The sequence below is a fragment of the Myotis myotis genome, unplaced genomic scaffold, assembly GCF_014108235.1.
Source record: "Myotis myotis isolate mMyoMyo1 unplaced genomic scaffold, mMyoMyo1.p scaffold_m19_p_2, whole genome shotgun sequence".
Taxonomy (NCBI): domain Eukaryota; kingdom Metazoa; phylum Chordata; class Mammalia; order Chiroptera; family Vespertilionidae; genus Myotis; species Myotis myotis.
This window is the reverse complement of record NW_023416324.1, coordinates 149,969,460-149,984,841: the sequence shown is the minus strand read 5'-3', so window position 1 is coordinate 149,984,841 and position 15,382 is coordinate 149,969,460. Positions and strand designations below refer to the sequence as shown.

The following is a 15,382-nucleotide window of genomic DNA, read 5'->3' as shown; positions in this document are numbered from 1 at the left end:
TTCATTAAAGTCTCAACCTAAACATTGCAACCATATAGATTTCTTTAGAGTTTGTTCATGTCGTTGAAATTTGATTGAGAAAAACTTTAATGTGGGACACAAAGGGTGATAAATGGAAGGAGAAGTTAAGGACTGAGCTGCTTTGCAGATCAGAGCATTTGAAAGTGAACGCCCAATGTGACAAGAAGCAAAAACCACAGGATACCATGTACGTTTTCTGTTCATTTTGCTTCTCAAGCTACTCACGCTCTTCCTAGTGTCTGTACCTACATCCTCTCTCTTTATTTCACAGATGTCGCTGGGGTAGTGAACCCGATCCAACCCTGAAGAGCTCAGGGGAGGAAGGGAAGCCTTCTACTTGAGAAGATTTTGCTCCCAATGGGCACAGGAAATGAAGACATTGCCTACCATGCTTGGAATTTGGATCCTCTTCTTAATCGAACCTCTGGGCATCTGGAGTATCGAAGGTGAAACACCTACTTAGATTACTTTTTATTTTATTTTATTTTCCTTAGGGGCATGTTGGAGGTAATGTTTTTCCTTGCTGATCTTACTGGGATGTGGTGTTTATGTGGAAGACAATGGTAGATAAAACGAAGTAGTTAGATTTGCTCACTAAAGACCTTCTAGGACATTAACCATATCAGAACATGGTATTGTACTCAAGTCGTTTTGGCTGATTTTCTTAAAAACATGTTCTATTAGTAAGAAAAAATAATTGGGTAGATGTTATAAGTAGTTAGGGACAAATTTAGCACTACTACTAGCAAAACGGCTCTGAATGTCATACTGATGGTGAATGGCTTGTTCTTTCCAAACCGAAGCTTGGCAGAGTGAGTGTTGTATTACTCGGTTCGGTAGGAAAGGTATCAGATACCTCACTCCATGGCTACTCTGGAATAATGTTGCTAAATAAAATCACACTACTTGCCTCCGTGGAGTGTGTGCCTGGAGAATACTGATTGAGAAAATGCTGAGAAAGATAGAATTGGAGCATTCTGTCATTGCGTAAAAGAGAATGGTTCTGATTCGGGTGTCATTTGACATAGAAAACAGCTTGGCTTCTGCATAGATGTTGTTCGGCCACTTTTGCAAAGATTTTATGAGTTCATTAGCTCCCTAACTTTGACACATTGTAAAGGGCTATAAATAGCTACCAGTGGTTTTAGATTTTTCTCAGGTCTGGTTTCAGATATCCTACTTTATAATAACCACAAGCACACATACTCTTTCCAGTTTTAAATCCAAAAATATGGCCCCTGAAAACCTATAAAATGGTATCTACAACTCTGGAACAGGGTGATTTGGAATTTGTCTCCATGATGCCAGGATGGCACATAACCAGGAGCAAAATAAAACTTCCCTTTAGTCATCTAAGTATTTTCATGATTGTATATTTTTATGTGTGTATATTTGGTATTATGTTGACAAGGGGTTTAGATGGATGACTGGATTTTTCACTTTCCATAAGTTGCCTTCAATCACATAGCTACAACTGGAGTCAAATATTATAAATTATTAAAAATCATTTATACCAATTTGAAGAATATATAAACAATTCCATGTAAAATGAAATAAAATAATTTTTAGTGTTGTATCAGACTGGGATTCGGGTACAACTTCTATTCCCCCTCCCAACATGCTTACAAAAAAGAACTTGAGTGTTAGAATGGGGTTAGTTTACTGGCTTTGCCACTTACTATGTGCCTTTGGTTAAGTTTCTTATCTTCTCTTATCCTTAGTTTCCTCCTTTGTAAAATAGAGATAATAATTGTACCTAAATTATGGGCCTATTGTGGACACTGCATATGCAGTAATATGGATAAAATAACTGGCACAACAAGTGCACACAATAAAAGCTTGCTAAATGTTAATGGCATTTTTGCTAATATTATTTTCACAGGCAACCCCCACAAAATTCAATTAAATGGGCAGCAAGGTTTAACATTATTATTTAAAATAGTTGAGTTTTTAAAGCTAAAATTAAATGAATATATTTGGCCCAAAACATAGGGAACCAAATTCTTTGGAAAATGAAAGGGAAAGCCTTGGATAAAGTCCTGGCCAGGTATCTTACATAGCAGTTGATGGATTATGGCATTTCTTTCATTAAATTAGGACATAGGTTGAGATAAGGGAATATTTGGTGAGATTTGTTCTCCCAGACAGAGCTAATGACTATTTCTTAAAAATCACACAACCTTTATATCTTGGAGAATTCCTGTGATTTAGTTAATCACTGAATTCTTTACACTGGCACAGTTTCAAAGTGTTTAAAAATAACTTAAAAAGATATTTTTCATCCTCCACTTCAATTCAATGTGAGATGGGTGTGCCTCTTCCCAGAAATCAGGCTGCACTGAGAATAAGGTTGTGAAAAATGTAACATTCACTAGAAACTTACTTCTCTATAATGAAATCATGCTTGCTTAAGTGTTTCTCAAAAGTACTTAATGGGGGCACTCTGCCCCTCGATATCTGACGTAGAATTTCTATTCCGATGAAAAGTATATGTGCAGAACATGCTGGCAGGGACTAGGCTGCAGTGCAGAAGCCCCTGTCAGTCACCTGCCTCACTGCAGGTGAGCAGCTCCAGCTGTGAGGCCCTGGGCCACTTGATCAGTTGAGGGTCAACCTAGGGTTCTACCTTTAAGCAGGCAGAAGCACTGCAGCTAATGTCTGACTACACACCTGGCACTATATATGATCCCGAATGAAGACTGTAGGAAATCTTTGATTGATCATGGCTTATTGTGAGAAAAAAAAAAATCCTAATATGATCTGGTAGCAGAGGACACTCATAGTTTGGCTCTTTTGAGAACACAGTGGTTATGGCCAAGTCTCCTTTGGGTCTTGCCTGTGTCCTCTTTAGCCTGTGTTGTGATACTTCGGTATGAACCATGGATCCATACTCCACATCCCACCCACAAAGATTGTGTTGCTTCACGGTGAACTGGCCATATTGTTAGGTCAGAGCAGAAACATTAGGACAGAAAGTGCTCTGCATGTGTCTCTCATTCCTTGAAGTTTCAGGGTCTTTATCAGGCTTATTTCTAAGACTGTATCTATTTGTTCCTGTTAAAATGGGCACAGGAAGTAGAGCGCTGCCTTCTGCCAAATGCCTGTGTATTGTTATTATATGAATGCCTGCCACTAAATATGACTACCTTTGACATAAATGTCTAGGAATACTTTCTGCAGTGGCGGGATTTCCTGAATTAAGGTTTGAATAGGTTAACCCCTACGCTGATTACAGCCTTGAAAAGACTTCCCAAACACTGAAAAGCTCTTTAATTAAGTGTTGCTTCCTCTCTCCCACTATCAAAATTTCCTCTATTGTAATGTTGAAGTCAAGTGCAGTTTATCTTGCTTCACTGGGACTCTCCTACTTAATTTCTATTATTTGTGAATTTCACCTTTACTGAGGGTTCAGAGTTGTTGAAAGAAAATGTTCAGTGTCTGTAATCAGGTCTAAAAATGAAATCAACGTTTTGCTTTGTTCTTTGGAGAGGCAGTGGTGGGACTCTAGAGCTAGGACTGGATTACTATTCCATCTCTGCCATTCACTGGTTCTGTGACTATAATTTCTCTGATTCTCTTCCCTCGTCTAAACAATGGGGACAATAATGACATTAATCTATATGGGTTGACAAAGTCATCTGTCAGTAACTGTTGATATCATTACCTGCTATCATCCCCAGTCACCAAGAAATGATAATAGAATTTGGGAGTCACGAGATTTGAGCTATATTCTGTCATCACATTCTATCATAAGCAATTTGTTTCACTTTTCTAATATTCCCCATTCTCTTACCTTAAAATAAGCTCAGTATTATCCACCTTTATGGTATCCTCTCATGGATTCTTACTTCTGTGTTTATCCCATAGAAGAAATTACTTACATGCATGTTTCTGTGTGTACACAAGCAGGGGTATCACTGTAGTTTTCTCAGAATGTAAATATGTACATTTTGAGGTTCACTTTGAACACAGGCCAAGGCAGTGTTAGAGGCCAGTAGTAGGGAAACACCAGGTTTAGCAGGTAGAGCTCTGTACCTCCTCTCCTCCTTCCTAATAGCCACATTTATTTTATGAGTACAACCTGGAATTTGAATATATCACAAACAATCCATTGTCCAGAAGTGGCTATAAGGAAGGTTGGGGCATTTAGGTTCTAGCTAGATGGTCATGGCTCCATTTCACTTCTCTGATATTAGAAGAGGGGAATTAATATGGGGGAGGGGGGGCAAGGGGGGCAATTGGCAGTTTCTGCCTGCATAGATATTGTTAAGTATCTTCTAGGGCTTTGAAAATGCCAGTGAATCTCAGTGTAGCAGAATGTATTAGGATGCCCAGGAAGTATCTGGGAAAGAAGTGAAAATGAACTTTCCCTGTGTCTTTCCAATAACACATAAACCTAAACTTACTCTGAGCACCACGCCTAACCATTCTATTACTGTAGGCAATATTTAGAAATACTCATGTTGGTTTATTTTTTAATACATTTTTTTGGGTGATATTGATAGTAAGATCATATAGGTTTCATGTGTACATCTCTATAATTCATGACCTATATATTGCATTGTGTGCCCACCACCCAAAGTCAAATCACCTTCTGTGACCATATATTTGGCCCCCTTTACCTTTTACTAGCCTCAACCCCCTTCCCTCTGGTAACCACCATACTGTTGCCTGTGTCAAATAGTTTCAGTTTTATATCCCACATATGAGTGAAATCATATGGTTCTTAGATTTTTCTGACTGACTTATTTTGATTAGTATAATATTCTCAAGGTCCGGCTTTTTAAAGTCTGAGTAATATTCCATACTACTTTATCCAGTCCTCTATTGAAACACATCTTGGTTGTCTCCATATCTTTGCCACTGTGAATAATGCTGGAATGAACATAGGGGTGCATATATCTTTGCAAATGTTTTAAAGTTTTTTGGGTAGAGACATAGGAGAGGGATTGCTGGGTCATATGGTTACTCTATTCTTAATTTTTTGAAGAACTGCTATACTGTTTTCCATAGTGGCTATACCAATCTACATTCCCACCACCAGTAAATGAGGTTTCCTTTTACTCCAAAACCTCTCCAACACTCGTTATTACCTGCCTTGTTGATTATAGCCATTCTAACAGGTGTGAGGTGGTATCTCATTGTAGTTTTGATTTGCATTTCCCTAATCACTAGTGAGGTTGAACATCTTTCCATTTATCTGTTGGTCATTTGTATGTCTTCTTTGGGGAGGTGTCTGTTCAGATCCTTTACCCATTTTTAAATTGCATTGTTTGTTTGTTTGATGCTGAGTTGCTTGTGTTTTTTATATATTTTGGATATTAACCCTATGTCGGAAATGTCATTTGTAAATATTATCTCCCATTTGGTTGGATGCCTTTTTGTTTTGATTTTGTTTTTTGTTGTGCAGAAGCCTTTTAGTTTGATATAGTCCCATCCATTTGTTTTTGTCTTTACGTCCCTTGCTTTTGGGGTCAAATTCATAAAACAGTCTCTATGGCCAAGGTCCATAAGTTTAGTACCTAATGTTATCTTTTATATAAGTTATTATTTACGATAAAATGCTGAAGGCTTTCTTTGATGCTGCTGTCTCCAGCTTCTAAGATATTCTCTTAGATTTTTTCTGTCCTACTTTTTTTCCTGAAGTCACTGTGACCAAGGTGAAGAGCCTATCACCTTTGAAAGACAGGCCCACCTGTGTCAGGTAATTAGTGTCTTCCCGGGCTAGAGCTAGTCTCTAAATTGACAACAAAAAACATTGTTTGTTAGGTCTCATTGTATTGAAAGATAATTACACATTGGCCAACAAACTTTCCACCAGACACTCATTATTGCCACATAGGGTGGGCATGACTCTGAATCCTCTGTCATGGGGAGGCAAACATGGTGCCAATAGGGTAGAATCACAAGGGGACATTTGTTACTTGGTAGGGAGGTACTTGGAAAAGTACCGAAAGACAAATATTTTTTTTACTTGACCAACGCTGGCCTTGCTGGTTAATGTACTAGTATTGCTGTAGGATTTCATCTCTCAGATAAAAGAACATTTTTCTCTGGGATATACTGCTTTTTCTATATTATATTTGTTTGCCTGATGAGTATACCCATTTTTATACATCACTGCTGATTCCTATGAAAGCAGTTGGAAACAACTATTCAGAGTGAAGGCACTTGAAGCAGATCTTCTGGGTTTCCGTCTTGTCTCTCCTACCTACATGCTTTGTGGCCTTGAACAATAACTCAACCTATCCACATTAATTTTATTCCAAATATATAATACCTGAAATTTATTGTTTATTATAGAGTCCTACGGACCCTTCCTATATGTTCTCATTGGCTTTCACAACTATCCCCCTGCAAGAGAAGAGCTTTTACTTTTGAGTTAGCCGGGCTCGGGTTCAAGTCCTGGTCCTGGTTCTGCCTCCTACCAAGTAGTTCTCTTGACCTGTTAGTTTCTCTAACACTTGGTTTTCAAAACTTAAAATAAAGACAAAAATAGTAACTATCTTATAAAATTGTTGTGAGGATCAAATGAAACAACACACACACACACATACACACACACATGCACACACATATATATAGTACCTAAAAGTGCATAGGACATAAGAAGAACTCAAAAAATATTAGTCATATCCCTGTTTCTCCTGTTTGGAGGATCTAGGATGGCTCTACAGCACTCAGACAATGTGAGATGCAATGTGCTTGTGGGCCAGTGGCAATGAATGTAGAATGCAAAGAGGTGATTCTGGAGGTGAGCTCCCAAAGTGACAAACCACCCATGACCTATCTGACCTAATGATCACTAAAGCTCTCTGCTTGTCCTATTCTTTAATATCTCAAAAGAGACATGGCACAGGTACTTTGTTACTTTGCTAACTTTTTTTAAATTGATTTCAGAGATAGATAGAAACATCAATGATAAGAGTGAATCATTAATAGAAAGGGAGAGGGAGAGATAGAAACATCAATGATAAGAGAGAATCATTAATAGAAAGGGAGAGGGAGAGATAGAAACATCAATGATAAAAGAGAATCATTGATTGGCTGCCTCCTGCACACCCCAGATTGGGGATTGAGCTCACAACCCAAGCATGAGCCCTTGACTGGAATCAAACCCAGGACCCTTCAGTCTGTAGGCCAAAGCTCTATCCACTGAGCCAAACCAGCTATGGCGCTTTGCTAACTTTTAGGCAAAGCTATACTAGAATGACTGTTTCAAAACAAAACAACTTCAGAATAACCCCAAACTAGATAAAGCCAAGAGATACATGGCTTGGTCTTAAATTGCTCAATACAACTACATTGAAAAGATAGTCTTCAAATTTCCCTCAAATAGATATATCACAAGATGAGAAATTCTAGCACTAGAAGAATTTGCTTCAAAATATGCTAAATTATAAAGCAAACCTAAAGGAAGGTTTAAAGAGGAAATAATAATAAAAGACGACTATAACAGTTCTCTTAATTTTTCTTGTTTCATAGTCTTTTAAGTAAAGAGAATAAATATGGAATTACACCATGTGTGTTCTTGGTGTGAAGTTAATTATTCCCAGTTCCATTTTAGCCAAAAAAACCCCTTCATATTATGTAAGTCTCTCTCTCTCTCAATCTCTCTCTCTCTCTCTCTCTCTCTCTCTCTCTCTCTCTCTCTCTCTCTCTCTCTCTCTTTCTCCCTCTGTGTGTGTGTTTAGACTTGGAAGAGACACCTACTTCTCTCAAAAGACCAGTATCAGACAATATGCACAGAAAAGAAAAACTTAAACTATTATTGCATACTAGTTCTATGTCTTTTATTTATATTACATTATATGTTTCTCAGGTAGATGTGGGTGAATAGGGGCTGAGACTCAGTCAGTTTTTATTCTATCCCTTAAGATTAATTTATAGGATTTTCTTAAACTAACAATGATCACTCTTTACAATAAAAACCCTGATTTTAACATATGTATGTGTACATCTTTCTTATTCATATTTCCCCAAGTATTTCCAGTATTTCTTGGAATATCTGATTTATGGAGTGGGTTGTTTTTTGTTTGTTTGTTTTTTAACACAGAGTTAAAGTAGTGAGTTTAATCAACATTATATAATACAATGTAATATTAGTGGTTCTGTATGAGGTGGAACTCCCCACCCTCATCTCATGTCACCACATTTCTGATTTTGTGAGTCAATGGCAACTAGCTTACAAGGGAAAGAATGCTCAGTGGGCTTTCTGATGCTGTGCATGTAATTCCCTGAGAGTGTCCAGGTGGATGCTCTCCCAGGATCTTTGATGGGTGATTACATGGCTGCTATTGCTGTACCTGGATCGGATCGGCCTTGGCTATGCTCAAGTCACTGCCTCAAGGGATCACTAAATCCACACCAATCTATAAGGGAAGAGGCACTGGTTTCTCTTCCCTGGTGGTCATCATAGCTCCTCTCCTATCCTCCACTCAAATCCTCTAGAGAGCAGATCAGACCACCTGCATCCTCTGAAGACCTATTTTCCTCCTGAGACTGAAGAATTATCTCTTTCCATAACCCTCCTACCATGTGTCTGAAATTGGTTGGTTGGTGATGTATCATAGTATCTTCTGAAAGAAGCTAAAATCCTAGATTATGTCATAGAAAATTATTAGCATATTATACCCTTTATAGTCATTTCAGTTTCTCAAAAATTATTTGTTTACATTTTTTTATGTTCAACCCTAATGTTGTCTTAGCACCAGTCAGACATTTTGCATTTATTACAGGTGCTCATTTCGTTCAGTGAATATAATCATTTTGAAATTTCCATAATATGTAAGAATTTTTCAATGGAAAGATTTTTATCCAATGGAAAGCTTGGTTGGGATTTTCCTCACAATAATAATCAAGACATATGGTCTTTAAAAAATAAGAAAAAATTGTATTTCATATAAGATTTGAATTACAAACTTTTTTTTAAAAGAGCTAATAAGTTTCACAAATTATGTATCTTTTTTGGCTCCCGATGACACTTGTACCTGCAGCTACACTTACTCCTCTGGGAGGTACTGGGCCAGGCAGTTGTTTGGGGCTGGCATGCCTTCCTGATTGGTGGATGTGGGTATCTGGATGACCACAGCGTGTCAATTATTAAATACTTTTAATATAAACCTGAGTTGACATAAATCAGGCCTTTCCACTCTGCATACTCATGAGGTCTAGTTTCTCTTTAGTGGTTAAAGCTTAACCACTGCAGGGCATGTTGAGGTGCATACATCCTCCACCTCAATGCCTTTGACTGGCCTCTCTAAGGGAGTTCAGCTGTGTCTGCTCTGTGTCCTTAGTACACAGAGAACATTAGTCAGAGTTGTGGACAGATTTTTCTCTCTATGAAGCTGTCTCTGTTAAGTCTCAGGGTACATCATGCCATCTTACTTTTGAACCTTTTCTAAGGCTATCTCCTCAATAGAGGCAGGTACCATCCCACCAAAAAGGTTTAGAGCAGATAGGAAGACAGATGCATAAACACATATCCTATATAATAAAGAGCTAATATGCTAATTAGACCAGATGGCAGAACAACCTTCCAGAATGACCAGTGGGCAGGGGTATGGCTGCAAGGCATCAGGGGCTGCTGTGAGGGTTGAGCCTCTTGCACAAATTTCATGCATTGAGCCTCTAGTTTAATTATAATAGAACTAGGGGCCCGGTGCACAAAATTCGTGCACTTGGGGGGTTTCCCTCAGACCAGCCTGCCCCCTCACACATTCTGGAAGCCCTCAGGGGATGTCCTACTGACAGCTTAGGCCCACTCCCTGCTCCCCTTGGGGGGCGGGCCTAAGCTGCAGTCTGGCCCCCCTTTGTGGGAGGTGACTGGGCTGATCAGGGGAAGGCACCAGCCCCATCACCCCACTGCTGCAGCCACTGCCAGTCACCGCAGCCACCAAGGTGTTTTCATCAACACGGACTCCAGTCCCTTCACCATGAAAAAATGACAACTTTCTTTAGGCGTTTTTAAGATGGGGCTTTCATAGGATATGACATTTCTTTCTTTCTTTCTTTCTTCCTTTCTTTCTTTCTTTCTTTCTTTCTTTCTTTCTTTCTTTCTTTCTTTCTTTCTTTCTTTCTTTCTTTCTTCCTTCCTTCTTTCCTTCCTTTCTTTCTTTCTTTCTTTCTTTCTTTCTTTCTTTCTTTCTTTCTTTCTTTCTTTCTTTCTTTCTTCTTTCTTTTTATCCTCACCTGAGGATATGTTTCTATTGATTTTTAGAGAATGTGGAAGAGAAAGACAGAGAGAAACATCAAAGTTAGAGGAACACTTTGATTGGTTGCCTCCTGCATGAGCCCTGACCTGGGCCCCAGCCATGGAGAAGCCTGCAACCTAGGTACATGCCCTTGGTCAGAATTGAACCCAGACCCTGTGGTCAGCAGGCCGAGGCATTATCCACTGAGCCAAACCGGCTAGGGAAGGATATGACATTTCTTAGCCCTCCAGCAGCAGACCTTCATTTTTTTTTCTCCAGGAGTGTGGTGGAAAAACCCTAGATAACCTTTATGGATTCTTATTACCCAAGTTACTAAGAATATTACCAGTGGCATACAGGGAGCTTAGCCAATGAGCGGTCAGAAAAGGTGTTTCCTCTATAGTTCACTCTGATCACTGGCTCCGCCCCTGCCCAGACCCCTCCGATGAGGCTGCAGGCCTGGGCAGGGGAACCCCAGACCCCTGATTTGCTGGCTACACCCCTGCACAGGCCTGAGGCCTCTGGCCTGGGCAGGGAAACCCCAGCCCCTTTCGATTGCCAGCTCTACCCCTGCCCCCTCAGATCGCCTGCTCCGCCCCTCGGCCCCCCCCGCCTCCCCACCACCTTCCTGGCCAAAAGGCCTGGACACTTCAGTGGCGGGGCTGAGGGGACTGGGCGCGGCCATCTTTGTGACAGAGTGACGGAGTGATCACTAATTTGCATATTACTCTTTTATTAGATAGGATGCTGTATATCACACAAAATAACATGGGACACTTGCCAGGGAGAATATCAAGTGTACTTGGGTTGCTGGAATATAGGGGTGGGTTGAGTTTGCATAAGGAGGCAGGGGGTAAATTTTATTTGTTGACATCTGAACATGTCCCTGTAAGCATTAAAGAGTCTCTGGAGGGTTTTAGGCAAAAAGTCCTGTGATTGGATTTTCATTTTAAGAATACAAACTGACAGTAATGTGGAGAATGGATTGAAGTAGGGGGAGGGGAGCAAGTTCAAGTTTGGAATATAGATTAGTTGGTAAGCTGTGACAATAACCCACATGGAGCAGAATGAGACACAAATTAAAGCAGTGGCATGAAAACAAAATTTTGCATGCTGAATCAAGTTACTTGGGGACTGATGAAATGGGGCAGTAAAGGGGAAAGATATCAAGATGACTCCCATGCTGCTAGGTAGGTGATGGTATTATACTATGATAATGGGAAGAAGACCAGATTTGCCCCAGGATGGAGTATGGGGCAGGAGGGAGTTCAATCTCCTCCTTGAAGCCTTTCTTGATTGATCCAGCCACATGGGCTCTCTTCCTCTTTGAGATCTGAGGGCTCTGAGAGACTGTATAATCAAGATAATCAAAGAAAAATCTAAGGGGAAAATTAAGGAGCAATGTCAGCCTCTTTCTGCATCCCCTTTGCACTAGAAACAGTCACATTACTAAATAAACTGTCACATAAACAATGAGGTAGTCACACCCCTGGTGTGGGCAGTATGGGGTACATTGTCTGTACAGAATTTAAAAACAAATAAAAGTTGGTCTATTTTTAATTATCACCATGTGCCAGCAATTCTCAATAATATCAGTGGTAGAATATTCTTCCCCTTAAAAATAATTTTGGTTTAAAGTTCTAAATAATTACTATGGTTACTGCTGAGTTTTAATAATATGTATGAAAGCTTCAAATTAACATATTTTTAGTACTTCCTCTTTGATAACCATTACATTCTATGCAGACAATAATGTGGTGAAAGCCTGAGGAACTAGGTGGAGGGGGTTAGTGGGGGAAAAATGGGGACATCTGTAATACTCTCAATAATAAAGATTTTTTTTTAATTAAAAAAGGAAAATTAACTCAGAGAACTTCCCAGTTATAAAGTTAGCCCTGGACATACACAAATTCAGCTACATTTCAAGAGTGATTCATAATGCTCAGAATCACTCAAGCTTGCTCCAGGCACAGTGTGTATCTCCAGCCCCTGTGGTTCTCCACATTCCTGCATTTAAACAATAGATTTAAAAAACATAATAATACCACAGTGATTATAGAGACAAATAAACAGAATGTGAGAGGTTTTATTTCTTTCATTCTATGCAACCATTTTAAATATTTATTTGTTTAAAATTTGAAACAGTAAAACTGTACAGACTGTGAAGTACAATTTCATGAATGAACTAAAGTGCATTCATACATGAAATGTTTGGTTGATTAGTATCTTTACAATTGAAATGTATTCTTCTCTTTAAAGTGTTAATTATTTTTAAATTAAAAAATGAATGAAGAAAAAAACTTTATATTTAGTAATTACCTACATTTTATCTTTTTTAGCATTTCAGTTTTTAATATAACTCACTTATTAGTTACTAGAAAATTATTTATATAAACTAACATATCAGGCTATAACTAAAGAATTAAAGTTCACACCAGGTAGATATAAAAATTATTAAGTAAATATTACATTTTTACTTTCTTGAATTCTAACATTATTTTTCAAATATCTCCTAACTCGCATGGTTATATGTACAAGTTCAGTAAAAATTAATCACTGGCTATGTGTCTTTTCATTTAATTTTATTATTTGTTTCATTTCACAGTTATTTCTGAGAATATGTTCCCATATAGAAGAGGGGAATGTTAAAAATGTTCTCTGAGCATCAAATATGCCAGGTACAGCCTAGTCATAGGCTGTACACATTGTGATAATACAACAGTGGTTTCCATGAGAATTCTTAAAAATTAAATCTTTATTTTTGAAAGTATTACATATGCCCCCCTTTTCCCCTATTAACCCCTTCCTGACTCCATAAGAAGTTTTAAAATGAGAAGCTTCCCAAACCTGTAAAGACTTGGAAAAGGATACTGTATCATTTGATAATTTGGGGATGGTTGAGATTTCATCCTTTTACTGCATGTATTTAGATTTTTTTAGCATTGAGAATTTCCTACCATTAAATGTGAATGTTTGAGAAAAGCAACAGGAACAAAAATAGCAGGTACAACCATAACTAACATTGGCCTATAAACCCCAGCCACAAGCAAATGTGATCTTCATCTCTCTTCAGAAGATGTTTTGTTTTGACAAGACAAACACATTGGGGACAGGTTTGGATGTCCTAAGTGTAATGAGAGGGATATGCACAATTCAGGACAAGCAGCAAAGAAAAGTCAACATGCTTGTCAGGTGGAAAATTAAAATGGTGCCATTGAGCTCAGCGCATCATTCCTGCCCTACAAGCATTAGTTTTTGTTTTGGAGACATGGGGAATATAATACCTTCTTTGTACAAAGAGAGATTATTCTTGATGATTTTGAGAGCATATGGAAAGCCTGCATTTATCTATCCATGCCTCCATTCAAGAAAAATTCCCATGCTAGACAATGTGGCCATTGATGATCCCCATCCTGCTGATATGAGTATGCAGGAACTGCAGGAGTGTTCCCATAATCCCATTGCAAGTCAGTGATGTGGTCAGCTCGCTCTCTTCTCCATTCTGTACACTCCTCCCAAACGTATAGTCAAAGAATGCTGGAACTACAAGGGATGATCAACTGTACTACTAGCACTGGGTGACAGCTCGATGGCTAAATGTAATATAACAGAAAGCGAGACTTACAAGTAACTTTATAGTGTTAGTCACACACTGAGGGAGGTGAAGTTGTGTATGTATTTTTGTGTGGGAGAGGGTGGTAAGTGATCATTTTCTTCTTTTTGTCATCCAAACCTTTTATTTTTATTTTAAAGAAATGGAATGCCAGGGAGACTGGGTACCTCTCTCAATATCACACAATGTTTTAGCATTTGAACAACCATGTTCAAATGAATATTCTAATTTTTAGCTATCTCCATCACCTTTATAAATATCTCAAAAGCATCAAGCTCTGTATTTTCTCATGGTTGATAAGCAAAATGTAAACTTCTCCCACCTAATGCTATTCCATTTATTCTGAAGCAGCTAAAGGTCTCCATGTCACTGTTTCAGAAAACCATGACCCAAGTGCATATCAGTTCATGAATCTGCCATGAGATCCTGCCCTCTCTGCCTTTGCCCTTCCATGACCTCCCATGCCCACTCACTGCTCTAATATCAAAGAGCTCCTGGTTCACCTCATAAGGTTCAGCTCAAACACAACCTTTCCATAAGCCTTGTTCCAATAGCCCCAGTAGAAGTGAATCTTCTGCACACCCACACAAAGTTTGCAACTCTTTACCAGTGTTATTTTGTTCCATTGGTCAAGTGTTTTTATTTTCCACTGGAAGGCAAGCCCCATGCTGACAGATACCATGTCTTATTTATTTATAAGAGATCCCTCTGAGCCTTCCTTTCTGCTCAGGTGAGCTCGAAGAAAAAAAGAGTGGTAGATAGTAAACTTATTTCAGAGAAGATACCCTGTTGTTAATCTTGTCTCACAAATGGAATGGTAAGTTCCTTGAGGGAAGAAAGTCTTTGTCACTCTGGCTGGGTGGCTCAGTTGGTTGGGGTGTCATCCCCTACACCAATAGCTTTTGGTTTCTATTCCTGGTCAGGGTACATACCTAGGTTTCAGGTTGAATCCCCAGTTCTGGCACATACGGGAAGCAACCAATGGACGTTTATCTCTCTCTCTCTCTCTCTCCCTTTTCCCCTTTCTCTAAAATCATTAATCCTATCTAATAAAAGAGAAACATGGTAATTAGCGTACGACCGCTACCCGTCCCATTGGCTAATGAGGGCGATATGCAAATTAACTGCCAGCCAAGATGGCTGCCAGCAGCCAGGAAGCTTGAAACTAACATGAGGCTTGCTTGCTTCAGTGAGGGAGGACTCCAACGTTCCCCACCTGCCACTGAAGGCCTTTGAGCTGCAACTCTAAGCAACTATGTTACAAATATAGAAGCTAAACAAAACCCCAGAAACCTGCTTTAGTCCGCCGGGCTTCAGCCAGCAGGATCGCAACATTTTTTCAAATACAGAAGGTAAACAAAGGCCAGAAACCTGCTTTCAGCAGCGGAGGCCTAAGAGCTGGAGCCAAGCCTCAAAGCTAAAGCTAACCCAGAATAAAAAAAAGAAAAAAAGGAGCGGTTGGGAGCTTCAGTCACCTGCCAGCCTGAAAACAGCCCTCAGCCCCTCACCCAGGCTGGCCAGGCACCCCAGTGGGGACCCCCACCCTGAAGGGTGT

At 39.3% G+C, this 15,382-nt stretch overlaps 1 protein-coding gene across 1 annotated transcript in view; it reads left to right on the top strand.

Annotated features, from left to right (window-relative positions):
• The first annotated feature begins 242 nt into the window (after nucleotides 1-242).
• The window catches only part of BTLA (B and T lymphocyte associated), a 33,177-nt gene continuing 18,037 nt past the window's right edge, over nucleotides 243-15,382 (top strand). The window contains exon 1 of the mRNA XM_036352330.1: nucleotides 243-467. Within this exon, the coding sequence (XP_036208223.1) occupies nucleotides 392-467 (76 nt within the window). The 5' untranslated portion in view covers nucleotides 243-391. The remainder of the gene's footprint in view (nucleotides 468-15,382) is intronic.